This window comes from Aquila chrysaetos, chromosome 22 (assembly GCF_900496995.4).
Source record: "Aquila chrysaetos chrysaetos chromosome 22, bAquChr1.4, whole genome shotgun sequence".
In the NCBI taxonomy this organism is placed as follows: domain Eukaryota; kingdom Metazoa; phylum Chordata; class Aves; order Accipitriformes; family Accipitridae; genus Aquila; species Aquila chrysaetos.
In genome coordinates, this window is record NC_044025.1 from 20,655,532 (window position 1) to 20,676,960 (window position 21,429).

The following is a 21,429-nucleotide window of genomic DNA, read 5'->3' on the forward strand; positions in this document are numbered from 1 at the left end:
GGGTCTCCCCTTTTGAAAATGAAACTGGGGGGGGGGGGAAGAGGTGTGGTGGGTGCCAGGGTTAACCCACCACAGAGAAAACTGGGTGATGTTCTTTCTCGATGTTCATGGTGCCGCGGGTACGTGTTGTACAATATTCTCCATGCGGAGCAGCGGGCTGGTTTCGTTCCTTGGCACCTCGCTCTACGCTCAAGGACGTCCGAGGTTAAATGCTTCATTATTATTCTGTCATTAGCACCGTGATGCAATTCCCAGCCCACCGACAGCTGCCAGAGCAGCGTCACTCAGCACGCTGCCAGGAATCGCAAACGCGCGGGGCTCAGGCTACTCAACAGCCTCTGGGACAAGAGTCCTTCCTGCTTTAAATATTGAATTTCTCTGCCATGTGTTTTCTGTATCATTAAAACAAGGAGCAGTGATGTAAATATAGGGCTGGGCATTTGGAAACGTACTGTTTATAACACATTACATTGCCGTATTTTAGGCACGTTTTATCTCAGAATGAAAAGCGTTCCCAAACATTAAGTTGCACAAAATCCATAAATGTAAGATAAGTATCAGAATCATGCTTGTGATCGGAGCAATCAGCCAATCCCTTGTGCTTTCTTCCCAAAACGCTCCCCTCGGCAGAACTCTCCCTTACCTCCTCACTGCTGGCACCGCTGTTGGGGTCCCAGCAGAGCAGTCGGTCCACCGCCCCGTCCACCCCCAACCCCCTCCCACCAGCACCGGAGCTGTGGAACATGGTGGAGCTTTTAGGGATTTTTTTTAAAATTTTAGCTTTTTAGGGATTCCTGATCCCTAAAAAGGACTTTTCTCCAGCACACTCGCAAAGCACATGGTGACTAAACGCTTTCCTGGAAAAACACGATGCAGCTATACAAATACCTACGGCAGCGATAATGGCCCAAGCCCTGAAAGTAGATACACCAATATTAAGATTTTATGTGTTGATTAGGGACTGACGGTACTGCAAATCCTACTGGATATAAAGCAATCATATGCTAAATTTTATTGGTAGCATAGTTGGAGCCAAACTGTCTTTTAACCACATTCTTAAACAATGAAACTATGAACCCATCCTTGGATTTTCTTCTGCAATTCAGAAACAATCAGAACACGGGTTGGGTTACTTGGCCCAGCTGTGTTTGAACCATGGAGGTCTCCCATGGTTTACCTGAGAATTCCCACACGGAGAAAGGTTTAATGAGTATTAAATACTTCTGTGTATGTGTATGGATGGTTCAGACGTGGTGTTTTTATCCCTGCACCTTCTGCTTGGTGTTGCAGAGGAGGTCTAGGAAAAAACAGCAAATGACAAGTTTACCTCCTTATTCCAGATGTGTAAAAGATGAATGACATACAGATGCTATCAATACACCCTTTAGCTAGCTACCAAACATCATCAACAAGGCTTCCACTAATTGTTTTAGTCCTCGAGGCTGTTAAAATAGAAAAAAAAGAAAGAGATTTCATTGTAAGTTTGGGACCGTCAAGGTAGAATCACCAGTGTGGTCCTCTTGAATTGATAGGACACAAAATGACAATATCCTGACAGCAAATAGAACTACTCAGGAGGCGTTTAGGTCCTTTTCTGCAAAACCCGTATGCGTTTCCAGAAATTGTGATTTTATTTTTGGTTGTCGTTTTGGTTTTTTTTTAAATCTCATGGCATGCCGTTTTCCTTCGAGCCCCATCTGTTCCAATCAGGTGATCACACCGTAGGAGAAAAAAAAATGAAATATATAAAACGGCTTTTCTATTTGCACCGATGGCCACGAATGCCGCCCTAAAGCCTCGAGCCCAACAGGAAAAAATAACACAAAGCCCTCTGCAGTGCTGCCGAGTTCTGACTTTATCGCATTTTTCTCCAATTCTTACAAGCTTATGCAAGAAAAAAAAAAAAAAAACCCCAAATCAAAAACCCTTTCGCGAAGGAGACGGCGCGGCCTCCCGCTGAGGGGGCGTGGCCACGCCTAGCCCCGCCCCGCCCCCGCCGGCATGCCCTCCCGCGCCTGCGCGGTAGCCCACCCCCTCTCCCCCCTCCCCTCCCGTCCGCGGCGGCAAGTCTCGCGAGAGCTTCCTCTCCCCGCCCCTTTCCTCTCAGCGCTCCGCTCGGCCGCGGCCCGACGGGATCTTTCGAGAAGTCCCCCCGCCCCGAGGAGGCAGCGCCCGCCGCCGCCGCCGCGCATTTAAACGGGCCGAGCCGCCGCTCCTCAAGGCGCCTCAGTCCCTTCTCCCGCCGTAGCTATGTCGGTGGTGGGCATCGATTTGGGTTTCCAGAGCTGTTACGTGGCCGTGGCCCGCGCCGGCGGCATCGAGACCATCGCTAATGAGTACAGCGACCGCAGCACGCCGTGAGTGCGGGCTCGGGGCGGGCCGCGCCGCCTTCCCGCCGCCGCTGCCGCCGGGCTGAGGAGCGGGGCCGAGGCGGCGGGCCTCCCGCTGAGGGGAAGGCGCCCGCTGGGCCCGGTCCTGCCCCGGCGTGGCGGGGAGGGAAGGCTGCCGGGGCGGGTGGTGGTGGTGGGGATCGGGAGAAGTGGACTTTATTAAATAAGTGCTTAAAGAAAGGACGGATACCGTGCGGCAGGCATGGAGAGATGTTCCGGGTGACCCGCTCTGCTCCTTCTCTTTTTGTGTAGTAAGACCAGTTTGTCCTCCCGGAGGCAGGACTGCGTTGTGAGGATTAAAAGGATAGGGTCCCTGAGCATCAGAAAAAGCAACCGTATCTCTGACGGCGGGAAGTCACGAAGCTTAATTTCCCTGTGAATTTATACGCCGTGCTTTGACGCACCTGATGGCGTACCTGTTTGTTCTCCTGCAGCTCCAGTCGTGTCTCCCCCAGGGCAGCCGGACGGTGGAGATGAACGCCGAGCTGGTGCTTCGCTCTGTGCGAGCTCCTTGGCCTGCCGCTGGGTCAAAGCTTAGAAAAGCTTCTTAGCAGCCTTCCCTTCACCCTGCGTGCTTCTTTGTTCAGCAAGGGTTCTCAAAAAATCTGTGCTTTTTTGAGTATTGGGTCTTTTAAACTCTCACTTGAAACTAGCCACCAGATTGACAAGTTATTAGGTTGGGGAAGTGGAGTGTGAATAGACAGTACAGTGTCAGACATCTGCTTTCCTGGGAAGGGGATGGGCTGACCAGCAGTGCAGTTTGCTGGTGAACTTGGTCTTGAAGCACGTTACACTATACGATGTGTATAGTATATTCTAACTCTGGTTATATAAATAGGCCTCCCAACACATTTCTCCTGAAGAGTGTGCATTACCTATTTTTAATAAGAAACTTGCTAAGAAGGAGAGGGAGAGCTGGGATAAAACTCTTCTAAGAATCAGTTGCAAAATAAAGGTGGAAAAGGAACTTCCAGTGCATCGGACCTGCAGGGGAACTGTTTGGAAAGCTGTCTTAAAAGTGTTTCTACAGCTTACTCTATGTTGTAGTATAGCTAGCTTTATTTTAATCAGATACTAAAGTAAATAGCTGTCTTGGTGAGACAAATGCATCGTCCTAGTTGTTTTGGGTTTTTTTTAGATTTCTCACATCTGTTTAAGAAGACCAGAGGCATGAAATGACCTTGCTTCTCATTAAACAATAGCTCGGCTCTGTTTGCCTGTTACTGTCTCTAAGCAGTGAATAAATGGAGAAGGAAATTTTTATTTGGTACATGTGCTAGAGTAAGGACTAGTCTCTTATGTATTCTCAGTAATATGGAAGTTTAAAGGTTAGATGTACTAAGAAAATGTTTAATGTCAAGAATTTCAAAGCAATCTTCTGATCGCTCTAGGTATCTGGCCCTCAGAGAGTTGAAGTTCTGCTTACATATAGTTGAAACATGAACATGAGTCTCCTTCACTGAAGGAGATGAGCTATATAAAATATCTGACACAATGAATCTTTCGGGAAGTAATTAAGTTATGAAAGGCTGAAGTGAAATGGAAAAACATAGCATAATGAAAATGATAGTTTTTAACAGCACTTAATCTCTGAGCACTGTTCTGAGGGAATACAGAAAACAATTCTGTAAGCAAACCCATCTATTAAAAGAAATTCTTAATGATTTTTAAGTGTCTGTCTTGGAAACAGCCTGGTTCAAAAAGTCAGTGCTTAGCATTTCTTTACAGTGAGCTCTGGAGGGAGTTGTGCAAGGTGTTGTGACAGGTTTCCTCAGGAATCGGCTTGTGATCAGGTTTAAACACTTATTTTATGTTTTCAAGATGACATCCAAGTTTTGGGAAGGATTAGCAGATGTGTGTTATTGTAATCGTTTGTATTGGTAAAGTAAACCCTACTCAATACATTGTGCTTAGTTCGCTGGCACAGATGACATTCTCACTGAATCTGCTTTCAGCTCTGTGCTTGGATTCTTCCAGAATCCTGTAAAATTTGAACTTGTATATCCAAAAGCAGTGCAAAACATGTTTTGTCTTTGAATGTATTATTCTGAAAATGGAAAAGTGGTAGAGAGAAAGCTAGTAAAAAATGAGAGTAAAAAAATGTAAGATTGTGTCATTATCTCCATAAGGATGAAGGGACTTGAATTAAGTGCAGTAGTTGCAACTGATCTTAGAAAGCTAGCACTGATTTTCAGGGTAGAGGGATGTCTTCCAAAGAAGTGAAAGCGGGTGGGAGGTTAAGGGTGAAGTAGTGCCTGCAGGTGTGTTCAGGAAGTTCAAAGCTCTGCTTAAGTTGCTTCACTAGACCTCTGATGACCTTCACTGTGATTATGTTTCTACTTAAAATGCTATGGTTAGTTATTCAACCTCCAGTAAAATTGTGTAATAGTATAATTTGTATTTAATAAGTTAACCCTGGTTCCTATGGTGAATTGATTGGGGGAATGAGACTGGCTGAAAATTTTTCCTTCCCTCCCTCTTCCCAGTTGAACTTGCCTCTGTGCTGGGTCCCTGTGTGGCTCCCCGAAGTTCCATTGGCAGCCAGGGTTAACTCAGGAGAAGGGTTGGGGTGGGCAGAAAGCAAAGGAGTGGAGCCAAGTAGAACCATCCTGTCTGTCCAGCTGCAGCTCCTTCGAGAACCATGCCTGTTTATAAAGCCAAGCAGGGGGCAAGCATGTTTAAGAAGAATGTATGCACTTAAGGGTTTTATTCCCAGCGCATAATACGGAAGCCCATATTTTTGATTACTGTGCTGTATCCTTCTCTTGAGACAGACTTCTGCCTTGAGGTTTTAGTCTGGTGGGTTTAAATGGTTCTGTAATCTAAATTAGTGGATTTGTGGTGATTGAGGACTGACAGCTTGTGAATCTAGCAGTGAAGTAGCTGGATATTTTTTTTTGTCTAGGAGAAAAGCAACAATTCATGTTCATGTCTTAATTCCTTTCTGGAGACCAGAGTAAATTAATAACTAGCTTCCTGCTCAGGGCTCATTAGATTTTTACCTGTATGGTCTGTAGCTCCTGTTCCCTTAGAATGGGCTTTAGGGTCTGCATAGCACAGAACTTCCTCGCTTTTAGTTAACTAATCCCTTGAATAATGGTTGCAAATAATAAGAGATTAATTCAGAAATATTAATTCTGTTGCAACATATGCTGTAGGGTGGGCCTTGTTTCATTTGTTAAGTTATTAATAAATTGGAAGAAGATAGAAAACCAATGCAATTATATCACTCTAGTCTTCCATTCTGGTTTTGACAGTTTCTGTTTGGAAGGCCAATTTTAAACCTCAGGCTGAGTTGGAATTTGTTTCTTGTGGCAGCCCTATGGCATAACCCTGCTGTAAAGCAGATTCCTGACCCACCACATAGAGAGCGGCTTAATTATGCTGTTAGTATGTTGTGTGAATAGGAAAGATCTGCTTGACTAATGGCAATTTTTTTTTTCCCCTGGTAAGTTTACCTCAATGGTATGAGGAACTTGGATTAGAAGGCTGGATTTAATTTCATTAGGGCTTCTACAGTTTGTTAAATATGTAAATCAAGAGGCTTAATAGGACTAGGAATTCCTCCAAAAAGGAGGATTTTTTTAATTCCATCTTTTTCAGAAATGCAGGCTGTCGCAAAGTATTTTGGAGTAAAGTATGATTTTTCTTTCTGTAATTTACATTATTTCAGTGAGTACGGATGAAACTCATAAACACCAGTCTTTCTGTGCAGGATTTTTCTTCCTGCTCTTGAAGGTTTGCTTTAAAACTGGAAACCTTAGTTAGCATTTGGTACAGACGTGTAGGAATGATTTTCTTAATATCTGTTTTACCTCATGTATTTCTTCTGAACAGTTTAATGTTTCCTGTATTATTAGCCAACAAGTTATCTTTGAGTGGCTTAGATATACGGGTAGTTATTGAGATAAAGGTTGTCTACCCAATTATTACTCAGATGTAAAACTTGAAGTAGCATGAATACGTTTGGGTTTAGTGCTGTCCTTCAGTGAGGAGGATTGCTGTTTTAACTGAACTCGTGCCTGTTTCTTTCCAGAATTCACAGAACTTTCCATGCATATATTGCAGTGAGTGACCAACTTTCTCAGTGGACCAAATACTGTTTAAAATATCTCTTGTCTAATTGATATTATCAACACTTTTATCAGCACTTAACAAAAAGATGTGCAGTGCAGTTCTACCAATTGCTTACTGACTGGAAATATTTCTTCTTATTATAGATCATGTATAGCCTTTGGACCCAAGAATCGCTCAATTGGTGCTGCAGCTAAAAGCCAGGTGAGCGTATAGTTTGGGTAAAAGCAACTTCAGTAGTCAAGAATCAGATTAGCACAATGTATTTTTTTTATCATTGAAGGTTACAAATGTCTCTGAGCTGGTGTCCTAGTGTCTCCATAATTGTAATGAACAGCTGAGCTTAATTCAGCTGTTCAGCATGTAATGCTGCTTTGTCATCTTGGACAGAATAAGGGTTGATGGTTGTACGTAATGAAAGGTACAAAAGAAAAATCTTTGCCCTTAAATTCTGATAAATACTAGTGTTTTCTTTTAGGTTGCAAATGTAAATTCTAAAGCGAAGCAGTAGTGTTTCATCCTACTTTAGCTTCTTCCAGTTCGTGTGCATTATGATAGCTTTTAATTATGTGACTACATTCTGTAGAATTCCATTAAGTGCATAGTTCTGGCAGAAAGGGGACAAGCTTGAGTGTAAATATATATAGCTTTCTTGACTCTTTGTGGTTGAATTACAACCTAAATACTTGTCTTAGGCATTCTTGTTCATACTTTGAGTTTCTATTGGTGTAGGTAGGTAAATATGATTTAAGGACTGAGAAGAAGTTAAGCTGATTTGTCCTGCTTGTGACATTTGGGTCCTGCTGTATTGTATCTTGTATTGCTGTGAAACCCCTATGAAACATGATTTTTTTTTGAAGTCCTCTACAGGAAGTGACTATTCAAACACTTGGTTTTTCTTAGCCTAAAATACCTAGAGATGTGTGAAGATTCATTATCTAGAATACAAAAATGACTGGACACAACCATGTTATTCAAGAACAGAAGAACTGTACTAGAACTAAATACAGATGTTTTTTCTGGAATTGAGTGTCTGCTTAGCTTAAAGAAATTCATTGATACAGAGATCCAGTAGAGATGAGGTATGTCCTGCAGAAACTAAACTTACAGAAAATTAAAACCAGGTTACTTAGGAAATAGACACTTGACTGAAACTGAATCAGAGGTAAATGTTATATGGTACAGTGTTTGTCTGCTTTGTCAATTACTGTGGTTTTTTCCAATATGTATCTTGCTCTAATGTAAATGAAAGAATTAAACAAGTTTACTTGCACTACGTGAAAACAAGCTATAACGATTTTTCACTTCTTTATTTGCACTGATCTCTGTTATTAATAAGACAATCTACCTTTTGTCAGTTAAATCAAGTTGACAGTATCACGTTGGTGCCCTCCTGACTTTTTAAAGCTTCATGACAAGGTCCTTGAGCTGTTTTGTGATAATATCTGTGTGTTGGCTGTCACATGCATGTGATGAACCTGAACTGGAGTTTACGTCAATATGCTTGTTATATTTGCAAAATTACTGGCTGCAACGCAATAGAAAGGTAGGGTGATAGGAAACAGGTAAATGGAAAGACACTTTGCTAACATTTTTAAAGTGTCCTATGCATATACTTTGAAAATTGAGTGCTATTTTAATCGATTTTAGAATCTTGGCTCAGTTTTCTAGCATACATTTTATTTTAAATCTCAAATTCCTGTAGGTTACCTGAGCAATCAGAGGGAAGTTGTCTTCTAGCAGCTGCCCTGATACTATTAAGATATAAATCACAAAAATATTCTGGTGAGGGAAGCATGAGAACAAAACTGTCTTCTGCTTGCAATTCAGATGTTCCCCTGACACGTTGTATTAAAGATTTCTTTTCCTCTAGGTTATTTCAAATGCAAAGAATACAGTACAAAGTTTTAAAAGATTTCATGGTCGTGCATTCTCAGATCCCTTTGTTCAAGCTGAAAAAGCAAGCCTTGCGTATGAACTTGTCCAGCTGCCAACAGGCTCAACTGGCATCAAGGTAAGTCTGGCATATTTGAAAAAGAGCCAGAGGAGGGAACTGATAAAAGTTTCTTTTTATCTCCTTATTTTGAATCTGCTTGCTGTAGTTTCTGTTCTCTTGTGAATGGAAAGTCTTAAATGGGGAATAAAAGGCTAATAATATAGATGGTCTTTCCAGGTGTTAGGTGAGACTGATTTTACAGTTGTAGAATTTCTCTGCCTTGCAAAGCCAGTCCCACACAAACTGTTTTAGCAGTGCTTTTTTCCTTCACTCCATGGTGAATTTGGAAGACAAGCTACCTGGCCAGTGTACTTATTTAGCTGCTGTCCAGATACCGCAAGGGTGTAAGATGCTAGCTTAGTACTTTGGGTGAAATGGTAAAAATTTGTCTTTTTCAACAATGGCTGAACTTCTGATTTGGATTTTAGCAGTAACTAATTAACTTACCCCAAAACAGTAGGGAGGAAGGCATCCTAGGCATTGTCTAGCAATTGGGATTAAAAAACAAAAAATAATTTGTGTCCAGAGAAGCTTTGTGTATGTGAATTCTTAAATGTGCATTCCAGTGTTTATGTATTATCTTCTTGCAATTGCTGTGCATGAGCTAGGCTGTCAGAGAGCAGGTTGTCTAGAGCTGCATTACTTTCAGTAAAGGCTGTTTCTTGCATGTGTTCCTTATGTTTGTAGTGCGTGGTTTTTACTGTAGTGTAATGTGTGTACACAATTTTTATTTGAAGGCCATGTACATGGAAGAAGAAAGAAACTTTACTATTGAACAGGTGACAGGAATGCTTCTTACCAAATTAAAAGAGACTGCTGAGAATGCGCTTAAGAAGCCTGTAGTTGACTGTGTTGTTTCTGTAAGTATGTGATAGTACATATTTGGCTGGTATCATAAACTGAAATGATTGCAGCATTAAATTGCCCATTAAACTTGAATATTCAGGTATTTGTCTTTTTTGTTTAAAACTGAATCTTGCTCACATATCTTCTTCAAAACTAGACTTACTTCATTAATGGTAAAATGTCTTAAATTGCTGCTAATTAGCAGCATAAATAATAATTGATACCTGTTTCTGTTTCTTTGCTCCTAAAATGAGTGGCTTGTGAGGCGGAATGGAAGAAGATTCACAAAAAGTAACTTTGTCTTCATGTAATGTTTTCTTTGCTTTTTCTCTATTGCAACTGAAATGAACACTAAATTTGAGGGATTCCTCAGCTGTGCTCTGTACTGACTCTCTAGACATGCTTGTCATTATTTGCTAAAGATGGCTCTTCTAAATGTTAATATTTGATATCTGATCTTCTTGCAGGTTCCTTGTTTCTACACAGATGCAGAAAGGAGATCTGTGATGGATGCTACACAGATTGCTGGTCTCAACTGTCTGAGACTAATAAATGAAACAACTGCAGGTAATACCTTCCTTTCGCTCCCCCTCACTTAATATTGTAGCTTTATTAGCTAAAAAGGCTTTTAATCTGTTGCTGATCCATGCCCTCTGGAATTACCACTGGTTTTGCAAACTTAAAATAGATTAGTTTTGATAATGATAAAGTTCCTTAAGCTCTGGTCTGTTTTTTCATTGCTTTACAGAGGCATAAAGGTATTTCTTGAATATCTGTTTTAATGTAGCTACTAGGAGGGACTAATACTGTTTAATATTATTCCATGTTCCTTTAGCATTGGGAATTTTGTTTAACAAGATACCAATTTCTGTAGGTTGGAAAGTAAGATGAAATGCTAATGCTTTTAGCATTTTTACTGATGTACCATTTATTTCTTGAGGAATTACAAAACTGAATGTCCTAACTATGCTCTTTGACTCTTGTTTCTCTGTAGTTGCCCTTGCATATGGAATCTATAAGCAAGACCTGCCTGCCTTGGAAGAGAAGCCACGGAATGTTGTTTTTGTGGATATGGGGCATTCTGCATATCAAGTTTCTGTTTGTGCATTCAACAAAGGAAAACTGAAAGTAAACAATCTATTATGCATCCATTTTAATTATCAGTAGAAATATTCATCAGTACATACATGGCCTGTGACAGGCAAGCTTGCCTGGCTTTACATAAGCGTGTCCGGACAGCTCAATTCATATTCTTAAAATTGCACTTTGTCTGGAGTTAAAAGTAGGGCAGGGAGCTAGAGAACTTTTGAGCGATACATGGAGGAAGGAAACATGCCTTAATCGCCAGATTTTGGCAAAGAATAAAAAACCTGGATTAAATTGTTTGTTCAAAAATTACCATATCTGACTGGGGGCTGCTTTCAAAAAATAATCTAGTTCAGTCATGAGATCTAGCATTAAAACAAGAATTCCTAGAATGGTGTAAGTGACAAACATTTTTTTTTTAACACTCACTGTGGTGCTCATGTAAAAGAGTAAAAACGTTCTGAATTACTTTAAGCTGCAAATGGAAGCTAAGCAAGTTACGGTGTAGTTGTAAGTGTAAGTTGCCAAAGCATTACTGTTCTCCAGCAAATACTAACATTTCTTAGTTGGCTTTTTTATGGTTACAAGCTGGACTTTTGCAGTTCCAATAATTTCTCTTAACTAGAAAAACAAACAAAAATTTTAAAGCATGGGGTAGTGAAATGAAGAGAAGACAAGAGTTCTGAAAACATTAGTGTTGTTGTAGCTATGTTTCCTCTAGTGTTTCTCGGATTTGTCCTTTGAATTGTGAAACCATAGAAATATGGAAGAGACACTTTTGAGTATAGAATGGAGAACTGGACAGCAAGGCAGTTAAAAACAGCGTAGAGACCAAACCTAGTCTGAAGGTGTATTGAGAATAATGTGATATTTTACTGATTTCTATTCCTGGGAAAAACAAAAAAATTAAGTTCACAATATGTTTAAAGAGTAGAATCAGGTGAGGTGGATAGGCTACAGATGTTCTTTGCAGATAATTCCTTCATCAGAAATAAGCGCCTATTTGCAAGAGTTAATAACACTTATTCTCTTCATGTTTTATTTTTAGCTTGGTGTAAGCATGTTCCACCCTTATGAGGCATCAAATATTAAACTGGGATATGATTCAGACTGACAGTGGCTAAGCAGAATTTGAAAACTCTGATGGTCTGCTTATAGTACAAGTTGCTGAACAGATTATGTTGCTAAGCCTTAACCCTATCTTCCTAAATTTCTTCTAAAAGTTGTCACCTCATTACAGGAAGGCTGGGTGCCCAAGGCTGCTTTTTAGCATTTGAGATAGTGGATGTTTTTTTCTCCTGGAGCTTGTAACTGCTGTATGTATGCGCTGCAATTCTTGTGAGAATTATCATTCACAAAGAGGTCTAATATTTGTGTAGCTGCCAGAATTTGTCTGTGGTAATGGTGGTTCTTTCTCCAACAGCATTTTGAACATATCTAATATCAGCTACAAAAGGCATAGGATAATCATGGTAGGCTTAAAAAAAACCAAAAAAACCCCCATATCTTAGCATGTGTGCAACTATTACTGCCGTTGCAATTCACATAAACTATCAGATGTTAGTAATGCAATTCCTACTTAGATTGCCCTGAAATGCAAGAGAACAGCTTAATTGTTGCCAGCAGTGTCCATGAAATGTGAAAGATGAGTACGGGATGTGGCTTTATTGTTTGGGATAGGTTAAACTTCTAGATGAGGCTCATCAAAAGAAACTCTTTACTGGTGATGGCAAGGGCAGAATAAAAATGAACTGTACCAGATCTTTTTCTGTTATGGCTGCACCGGTATAATTCATCCTCCATAGTAATGTTGTGACACTTGCTTTCATTTAAAGTTGGAGTATATTTGAAACAAAGAAATGCTTTGACATTAACTGCTAATTGGTTTCACTGAAGTAATGACAAATTGTACTATAACTGAAGAGTTCAATTTTTTTAAGGTTCTTGCTACATCATTTGATACAACACTTGGAGGCAGGAAGTTTGATGAGATGTTAGTTGAATACTTTTGTGAAGAATTCGGAAAGAAATATAAACTAGACATAAAGTCAAAGATTCGTGCATTGTTGAGACTATACCAGGAATGCGAAAAACTGAAAAAATTGATGAGCGCTAATGCCTCTGATCTTCCGATGAACATAGAATGCTTCATGAATGACATAGATGTCTCTGGAACAATGAACAGGTAATGTTTATACTTTTACAAAGGTAAGCTTTAGAGTGCTCTTCAGTCCAGTTGGCTTCAGTCAAGAAAGAAACTTAATATAAAATAGCAGTTCGTAGGATTGGAGGGAGGTGGGAGATGTGAGAACAACATGGGCAGGGGTGCTGCTCAAAATGATAATGTTTAGAGACTGGTCAGTGGCCTTGAGTTGGGAGGGAGGGCTGTGAATGTTGCAAGTGTGCCTAGATTGCTAGAACCAACTTTGTCTGGAAATATACTAAAGTTTAAAACTAGGATTGGGGAGAGAGAGAAAACCCTGCAGTACACAGTTAAAATGGCATTCTTTCAGTTTTGGCATCCTGTTATATGTGCAGTATTAACTTGCTTATGGTATGCTATAGCTTTATTTATGGCTTCTTCCAACAGGAGCAAATTTTTAGAGATGTGTGATGGACTCCTTGCAAGAGTAGAACCCCCCCTTCGCAGTGTGCTGGAGCAAGCCAGTAAGTGTATATGCATTCTGTATTCCTCATACAGAAGAGAGACATCCATAACGCAAGCTTCCTTTGGGTGTTGACAGAACTTGGACAGATGTATTTAGTGCACCTAACAATTTCTTGCTTAGCAGTTAAAAGCTTTTTAAAATTTTCACACAAGCTAAGATCTGAAATTCTTATTGCTTAGAAACTTAGAGAACAAGCTTAAAAGAATGGTTGGTCTAGTAAAACTTCTAGTTTACAATGTCAGCATATTCATGTAAAACAGAAACATTTAATCTATAAAACCAATGTCTGACTCTCTTCTAGAGTTAAAGAAGGAGGATATTTATGCAGTAGAGATAGTTGGTGGTACCACAAGAATCCCTGCTGTAAAAGAGAAGATCAGTAAATTTTTTGGCAAAGAAGTCAGTACAACTTTGAATGCAGATGAGGCTGTTGCACGAGGTTGTGCGCTGCAGGTAAAAAGTGCTGTTTGTTTTAGCTGTGAGTATTTTTATTGAAATCCATAAATATTTAAGCCAGAGTCCACAGGTAATGTGGGAAATACTTCACGTGTGTCAGAATGGATTCAAATAAGCTTTGAAAGTGGTTGGAAGAATGAGAGTAGTAGTTTGTGATTCCTTTGTGCTGTTTGTCTAAGCCAAATCAGTGGATCATTGTAGCTTGTTGAAGCAAAACATGTCCTCTGCTTCTGCTGCTGTGCCTGGAAGCTGGGAGTCTGATAAAGCTCACATGATGTTTTTTCCTCCAGGTTCCTTTGGGGGCCTAGGTTAAACAGGGAAAAAAAATTTTTTATTTTTTTTTTCTACAACACTACTGATAAACTTGTGAGACAGCAGTTGCTTATTAACATGGATGGAAGTGAAAGCTTAGGTTCTTGCTAATCGAATTCTGTGTCCTGAGCTGGAGTTGGTCACTACTGAATAGCTTAAGCAGTAGTAAATACTCTATAGTCAATAGTGCTACCATCTCTTGAATGCACCTTAATTTTGCTCTGATCACCTCACTTGTCTTTTCAAATGTGTAATATGTGCTTACAGCTATGTTCCATCGGTGGTACAAGCTAGCTATTGTAAACTGCTTAAAAAGAGAATTTTGTGTTACGGTATGCAAAAAGCCTGGTACTATGTCACTCTAAAAAGTAACTTTAATTGAGGTTTTCCTATTTCTTTGTTGGCACTAAAAACAATTCAGTAGCCTAACCACACAAGCCAAACGTGATGGCTCTAAATTAAACCATGCATATTTTCACTTTTGAGAGTGAACAGATTGTGATAGCTTCTTGAAAAGGAAGGGTACATATGAGCTTACAGTGCTTATTATGCAGGTCCTGAGTCCATCAGTATTAGTGTCCCTTAACCTAGAGTAAATCTACATATTAAACAGCATAAATAACTACTTACTGAATTAAATTACTATTCATCTGAAGTCTGATTGTTTGTAATATGGCTCTTGTGCTCTTTCAGTGTGCTATTTTATCCCCGGCTTTCAAAGTGAGAGAATTTTCTATCACAGATTTGATACCGTATCCTATTTCTTTACGATGGAATTCACCAGCAGAGGAAGGGTTAAGGTAAAAAACCTGATGTTCAGTCTTCTTGCATGTTTACATACAGCTTAAAACTAACGACGCCAACTAGAGTAAATAACACGTCCAGAACAATGCCCACTTAACAATTCAAGCTTTGATACTTTTTCTGAAGTTAGTGATAATAGAAAACAAAACCAAGAATGGGTGGCAGTTCAGCACTTCCCACATGGCTATCAGTCTTATTTTAACCTAAAAGGTTAGGAGATGCTTTTGTCACTTCTTTAAGAAGCTTTTCCTTAAGATATAAGAGTATCTGGAAAAGTTTTGTTAACTTTATCAGATGCATTATCCCACATACTGAACAAGTGCTCTGTTTTCTCTTACAGTGACTGTGAGGTCTTTCCCAAGAACCATGCCGCTCCATTTTCAAAGGTCCTCACATTCTACAGAAAGGAACCTTTTACTCTTGAGGCATACTACAGTTCTCCCAAGGAATTGCCTTACCCAGATCCTGCTATAGGTTAAGACCATTCTATAGCTTTATATTAATAGTCTTGTACATGTTTCAGGACTTCTTTCTGTGTAATTATATAGTCTGGAAAGTGCAACCTACTACAAATGCTGTAGGGACAGGTTTCCAAAGTCATGGATCTACAGTGAAATGAGTGGAATAACATGAAGTTCATGGACAAATAGGCTAAATAAAGAGCATCTCAATGTTGGAGGAAACCTGAAAGGGGCATACTGAGAGTTGTGCAGTCTTTTCCTATAGTACAAGTAACACCAGCTTTTACAGCGTACCATAGAGAATTTCTAATTGCTGTGTATCCTAGCACTGCTGAGTAAAAAACTGAATTGTTTGGATTGAGTAGGATTTGATATCCTCTGAGTGCGTTGCAGTGATCTGTTGTCAGCAACAGTCAGGTTTTACTTTACATTCAGTGATTAAGTTAATCAAATGGTGTTTTTTCTCTTTGGGATTGTTTAGCTCACTTCTTGGTTCAGAAGGTCACTCCTCAAACAGATGGATCCAGTTCAAAAGTGAAAGTGAAAGTTAGAGTAAATATCCATGGCATCTTCAGTGTTTCAAGTGCGTCTTTAGTGGAGGTTCATAAATCTGATGAGAATGAGGAGCCTATGGAAACAGATCAGCATGCAAAAGAGGAAGAGGTAATAGACTTAATTGCTCTTAGCTACTTAGAAAACTGCTTTTATGACGAAGCATAATTGGACAAGTTCTGGGAAGGTTCTAAGACTTGTGTAAGATTTCAGTAAATGTGTTCAGCAACTAAAATATGAAGATGTGATTAAGTACTAACTGAAGTATGTCACACCAGTGACAGATTTCTTGAAACCAGGACTGTGAGGTATAGATGAAATGCTTAATTATGCTAGGAGTGAGCTGTTACTTGCCTAAGCAAAGACTAGAAGTTTCTAATTTATGCCTTGAGATTCCACTTCAGTTTTTGTTCTGTTTCTTCTTTTGCCTAAAGAGCATTAGGCATAATTGATCAGCTTAAGAACTAAAGCAATCATCTGCATGTGCATTGTTTTAATATGTCGAATTGGATCTGTCTATGAATTTCAGAAGATGCAGGTAGACCAGGAAGAGCAACAAAAGCCTGAAGAACAACAGCAGGCCCAACCTGAAAATAAGGCAGAGTCTGAAGAAATGGAGGTAACATTAACATCTGAGAGACTTCTGTTTTCTTACAGGATACTCTGGGAGATTCATGAGAATATGTAGTGTGTGAGCCTATCTGCTGCCTTTGTCATGGCTCTGGAAGCTAAACTTTTATTTGAATATATTGGTAGTCTGTATTGTGATTGGAGCTTAAGAAGTATATAAATGGCATGGGTAATTGCAGATCTGTCAAGTGACCTAGTACTGATAAAATGGGTGAACTCTCCTGTTTATGGAAGACATTTAGTTTTCAGTAACTTATAGTAGAACACTTTTCTAGTATTTAAGCACCATCACTCCCATGAATGTAGTCAGTGTGCCCAGAAAATGTCAGTAGTTACATTAATTATCTCTGACTTCTTTAGCAGCTGAAGTGTCAGAATGACAGATAGTAGTATGTAGTTCTAATGTTGAAGTGCACTAACTCAATAATACTTTTTCTGTTACAAGTCTTGAATACTCGAACTGTTGGGTGATGCTGTTTTTACTTTGAGTTTATTTCTTTAACGCAGACTTCTCAGGCTGACTCAAAAGACAAAAAAGTGGATCAACCGCCTCAAGCCAAAAAGGCTAAAGTAAAGACGACTACAGTGGACCTTCCTATTGAGAATCAGTTGGTGTGGCAGATAGGGAAAGATATGCTGAACTTATTCATTGAGAATGAGGTAAACTTTTACTTGCCCAAGCTACAAATTTCACTAGCTGATCTCCAGAAATTTTGCTGTTCGTTAAACATGGTTAATGCTTAAGGGTGGTCAAGGAAAGTTGAGAAGGAAAAAAAAAAAAGCAGTTTTTTCTGAGGTGAACAACAGTGCCCCATAAAGCCAAAATACATTCTCCTTGTTAAGTGAATGCTGTAATTCTTACTGAAGAGGTGTTCTGCAGGAGAGCTAGTTCATAGGGTGATTATTTCCAAAATCACCTGCAGTTACAAGGTACTCAATGGCTGCTACCATCAGGGTGAAGGTTCCTCAACTGGAGGAAGATTGTTCTGTACTGTATTGGATATCCCACCAAAACTGAAATTAGCTTTTATTCATGTGTTGTGTTTAGAACAGTTCTGTAAACTACAGCATTTCAAAATCTTTAGTCAAACTTAAGCCTTTGCTAACAAGGTATCCTGACAATAAATGTTAAATAACTAGCTTTTTAGCCAACTAATTTGACAACTTTTTCACAGGGTAAAATGATAATGCAGGATAAGCTAGAGAAAGAGAGGAATGATGCCAAGAATGCAGTGGAAGAATATGTGTATGATATGAGAGACAAACTCTGCGGTATTTACGAGAAATTTGTTAGTGAAGATGTAAGTATTGCTAGCTTGATGGTTTCCTGATATATTTTGTTACAATGAACAGTATTTTAATAACCTTTGACCTGTATCAGATACTAAGTTTACTTAGACTATATTTTCAGACTTTAAATTTGGAGAAATAGCTTTTAACCTTTCTGGCTATGAAGATAACCTTCTAAAAGTGGCCAAAGTACAAGCAGATGGTACCCAGGATATATTGTGTGTTCTTTTCCAAAACAGCTGCAGCAATTAAGATATTATCAGAGCATGTGTTTTCAGACTGAAACAGAGAGGAGCACTTGCAGAATAATTTTAAGGCAACCTATTCTATTTTGGCTCTTTGTCAGTATTTAGGAATAGTTTAAGATTAAAAAAAACAATCAAACAACAACTCTACCTAGGAACATAATAGGTGGAATTAGTCTGACTAAATGTGGGCACCTGTACCTGAACAGGCTGCCTAAAAATCTCTTGGTATTATTAATTTTCTTTCCCTGTTGTACTAAAGGAGCTTGGTGCATATATTAATATAAGTTAGATGTCTACAATTAGTCAGATGAATCACCCCAAACTTTTTACTAGATCCACATTGATTATAATGGGAGCCTTGCCAGCAAGGTGTCTACAGAGCCCAGGTACCTATGTCAGAGCTAAAACGGGGACAAGTTGAGTGAGATTCATGTCACCTTTGCTGAAGATAAGTTTCACTCTGTTCTCAGACTTGCTCGTATAGTGATGATGAAAATGTGAGGGGGGGGGAGAAGGAAAAAATAGGCTTTTATGTGACAGTATTGATCTAAATTGTGGGTGCCATAGATGGTTTTTCCTTAGGCCTGGTCTCCACCATGAAGCCACACTGAAGAATATTTTATTTGTTATTTTTCACTGAAATAGGATAAAGAGTTCAGACAGTTCTGTACCTTCTAAAAATGTAACCCTTCCAGAAAGGTTCCAAGTATCATTTAGTACCATCTGCCATATAACAGAATTATCTCACCTACCTATTTTGTATGGATTGCTTCAGGATCGAAATAGTTTCACGCTGAAGCTGGAAGATACAGAAAATTGGCTTTATGAAGATGGTGAAGACCAACCCAAACAAATTTATATTGATAAATTGACAGAATTGAAGGTAAGTGATTCTTACATTCCTATGGGGCTTTACTGAATCTAGAGAACTTTGTTCAAGCGGGGAGCTGTCTTAGGTCTGCTGATTCAGTGGTACCAAATGACTTAGTTTGCTTATTAAGTATTTGAGGAGCAGATCTCCTGTAGACCTGTAACAATACAGGGTTGAGGAAGACTCAGTCTTCCCCGTAAGTGGAGGGAGGAGTAAAAGTTCCAAGGAGTTCAGAAATGTTGATGCATTCTGTCAGATCTTGCAGGATCATATTGTGATGCTGCATGGTTTTTGATATCTGTTGTACTTTGTTTCAGACTCTGGGTCAACCTATTCAGGCAAGATTTCAAGAATCGGAGGAAAGACCAAAAGCATTTGAGGACTTAGGGAAGCAAATTCAACAGTACATGAAAACTGTTCATGCATTCAAAGCAAAGGTATTTCCATACTTAACTTCTGGCAAATGCAAGGAAGTGGTACAAATCTTTTCTGAATTTTAAGTAAGCTCCTTTGAACAAAAAGCTGGTGCAACCTCCTGGCTAGCTTCTGAGTTCTTGATATTTAACATATTTTCAGAAGTGGGTGTTGGCTGGAAAACCTGACAGTCTTTTTTTAATCAGGTGTTGATTTCCTCATGGGGGGAAATGCCAGCAGCAGTAGAACCTCAGTTCTCTGGTTAGAGCTGTAGTTGATCAGCTTGTGGTTGATCTCTCAACTAGAGCAGCCTTCTGGCTTAATGGTCTTTCTTGTATTTTGAAGCTAAAAGTTTGAAGAAATAAGCATGCAGTTCACATGTTCAAAACAAATATTTGCACAGCTACTACTAATTTGGCTGTTTCAGGATGAACAGTATGACCATCTAGATGAAGCAGATGTAGCAAAAGTGGAGAAGAGTGCAAATGAAGCTATGGAGTGGATGAACAACAAACTTAATCTTCAAAACAAGAGAAGTCTTACTTTGGACCCAGTTATAAAAGCTAAAGACATACAAGCTAAAACTAAAGTAAGTCTGTCTATGTAATTCACTGTATTTCTATGAATCTTTCTGTTTCTTGGTCTAGTTGTTTGTGCTCAGAGGAAGACTGAGGTGAGAAATCTATAATTAGAAGGACAGTGATAGGGTATTAATCTCTTAAACATGCGTATTGGGGAACACCAGCCCTCAACTTGAATAACTTCTTCTGACCCTACTTGATGGATAATTGGAGCAACAGGTTAAAGTACAACTGTTGGTATACAGAAACATTTCTAACAGTGTTTTATTTCTATGTTTTCTAGGAATTGACAAGTATTTGTAATCCTATAGTCACAAAACCAAAACCCAAAGTTGAACTCCCAAAGGAGGAAGAGAAACCGACTGAACCCAATGGACCAGTAGAAGGCCAGGGAGAAGCCAACGGTGGGTCCCAGGCTGCCGAACAGAGTGCTGCTGCTGCCGCTGCCCCAACAGCCACGGAGAAGAAGCTTCCCGAAATGGACATTGACTGAATTTCAGCACTTGTTTATATTATTGCAAACTACAATAAAGCTTTAAGTTGTCAACTTTGTATGTTCTGAATACAAATTGAAGCAAGTGAATACCACAGCACTCTTAGGAATTTTTGGAGAGGTTTGGTCAATGCATCAAGTCAGAACGCTTAGGTAGCTAACTACTCAGTTGAATAAGCAGTATTTCTTACCATTATGATTGTATTTAGAAGTTTTGGTATTCTTACTTGACCTACAGGAACAGCCATATGCTGGTTCTCTATTTTTAATGTCCATGGTGAGTCGATCTTATTTTAAAGTAGTGAGACAGCACCCTCTGAAGCCAGACTGGGCACACTGTTGTTTGTTCCCTTGTGGACTGCAGCAACAGTGTTTATATAAAGTGCCCCTTGACACTTGCACTGCAAGAAGATAATGGGGGAGAGGGAGTGCTCCTGCTAAAGCATAGTCTTTCACTTGCTCACCTTAATCTAGCCCTTGTTTTTAGTGTTAATGCACCACTCTAGATTTGATTTGCACTTGAACAGTTCATAGTAACACAAGGTTTGCAGAGCATCAGCACGTTTATTCCTTAGCTGGTGCCCTTGCGTGACAGGTGACTGGGATTCATTGATCTGATAACATAGAGTAGCAGCCACTGTGCACTCCTGCAGCTCAGACCATGAATGTGCTCTTAGACACGAGTGTCTGCTCCTGGCCAACTCCCCAGCTGGTTAGAGCCTGTAAACTTTTTTGTCTCTAGTGAAATTAGCTGCTTGTAGAAAGAATGAATACTTGTATTTCAGCTGCCTATGCTGATAGCCAATTCTGACTTGTTCCTAACTTTTTCTGAAGGGGGTATGCTTGCTTCCACGAGGCCTTCATTTGGAATGCTTGGTTTTTTTTTTTTTGTTCTGTTTTCTTTCCCAGGAAAAGAAAGACCTGAGCGATTTGGCATTTTTTTCTATGAGCTTTATACAATGATTTGCTTCTAGTACTGATTGTCATTAAACTTGCAAACATTAATTTGTATGTGTTAAAACCCAAAGCTGAAACACCCATTCAGATATTGCAAGAAATAAATGCACTGGATTCTACTGGATCACCTTCTCCAGCTGTTGATTGCCATCAAGAGAGAACTCGGGGGGTAGAGGCGAGGGCTGTGTCCCTCCTTGCTGGAGGCGTGCGAAGAGCTCTGGTTTTAATGCCAGGGTGAAGCCGTGCTTTACAGACGTCGGTGCAAACCCACTTTAACGAAGCAGAGTTAATAAATACCG

General features: G+C 39.6%; 1 protein-coding gene across 7 annotated transcripts; it reads left to right on the forward strand.

The window, feature by feature from the left end:
* The first annotated feature begins 2,077 nt into the window (after positions 1-2,077).
* On the forward strand, positions 2,078-21,254 carry HSPA4 (heat shock protein family A (Hsp70) member 4). 7 transcript variants are annotated; one of them, XM_041119295.1, is made up of 20 exons: positions 2,078-2,357; positions 6,611-7,546; positions 7,823-8,010; positions 8,338-8,478; positions 9,198-9,320; positions 9,774-9,873; positions 10,301-10,434; positions 12,333-12,577; positions 12,983-13,059; positions 13,363-13,514; positions 14,523-14,629; positions 14,974-15,107; positions 15,576-15,757; positions 16,176-16,265; positions 16,784-16,936; positions 17,452-17,577; positions 18,590-18,697; positions 19,003-19,122; positions 19,527-19,688; positions 19,964-21,254. In XM_041119295.1, the coding sequence occupies exons 3-20, from the start codon at positions 7,876-7,878 to the stop codon at positions 20,171-20,173; spliced, it is 2,499 nt and encodes an 832-aa protein (XP_040975229.1). In that variant the 5' UTR covers positions 2,078-2,357; positions 6,611-7,546; positions 7,823-7,875; the 3' UTR covers positions 20,174-21,254. The 7 variants fall into 7 exon arrangements, with proteins under 7 accessions (XP_040975229.1, XP_040975233.1, XP_029853730.1 ...); XM_041119297.1 differs by having other exon boundaries at positions 2,221-2,357; positions 6,611-6,668; positions 7,368-8,010; XM_041119299.1 differs by lacking the exon at positions 7,823-8,010.
* The last annotated feature ends 175 nt before the right edge of the window (positions 21,255-21,429 follow it).

Bases quoted from the DNA above. Each gene is read 5' to 3' on its own strand.
- HSPA4 (XM_029997870.2), top strand. From the start codon at position 2,251: ATGTCGGTGGTGGGCATCGATTTGGGTTTCCAGAGCTGTTACGTGGCC. The intron at 2,358-6,610 runs GTGAGTGCGGGC...TTCTTATTATAG, and splicing joins TACAGCGACCGCAGCACGCC to ATCATGTATAGCCTTTGGAC. The intron at 13,060-13,362 runs GTAAGTGTATAT...ACTCTCTTCTAG, and splicing joins CAGTGTGCTGGAGCAAGCCA to AGTTAAAGAAGGAGGATATT.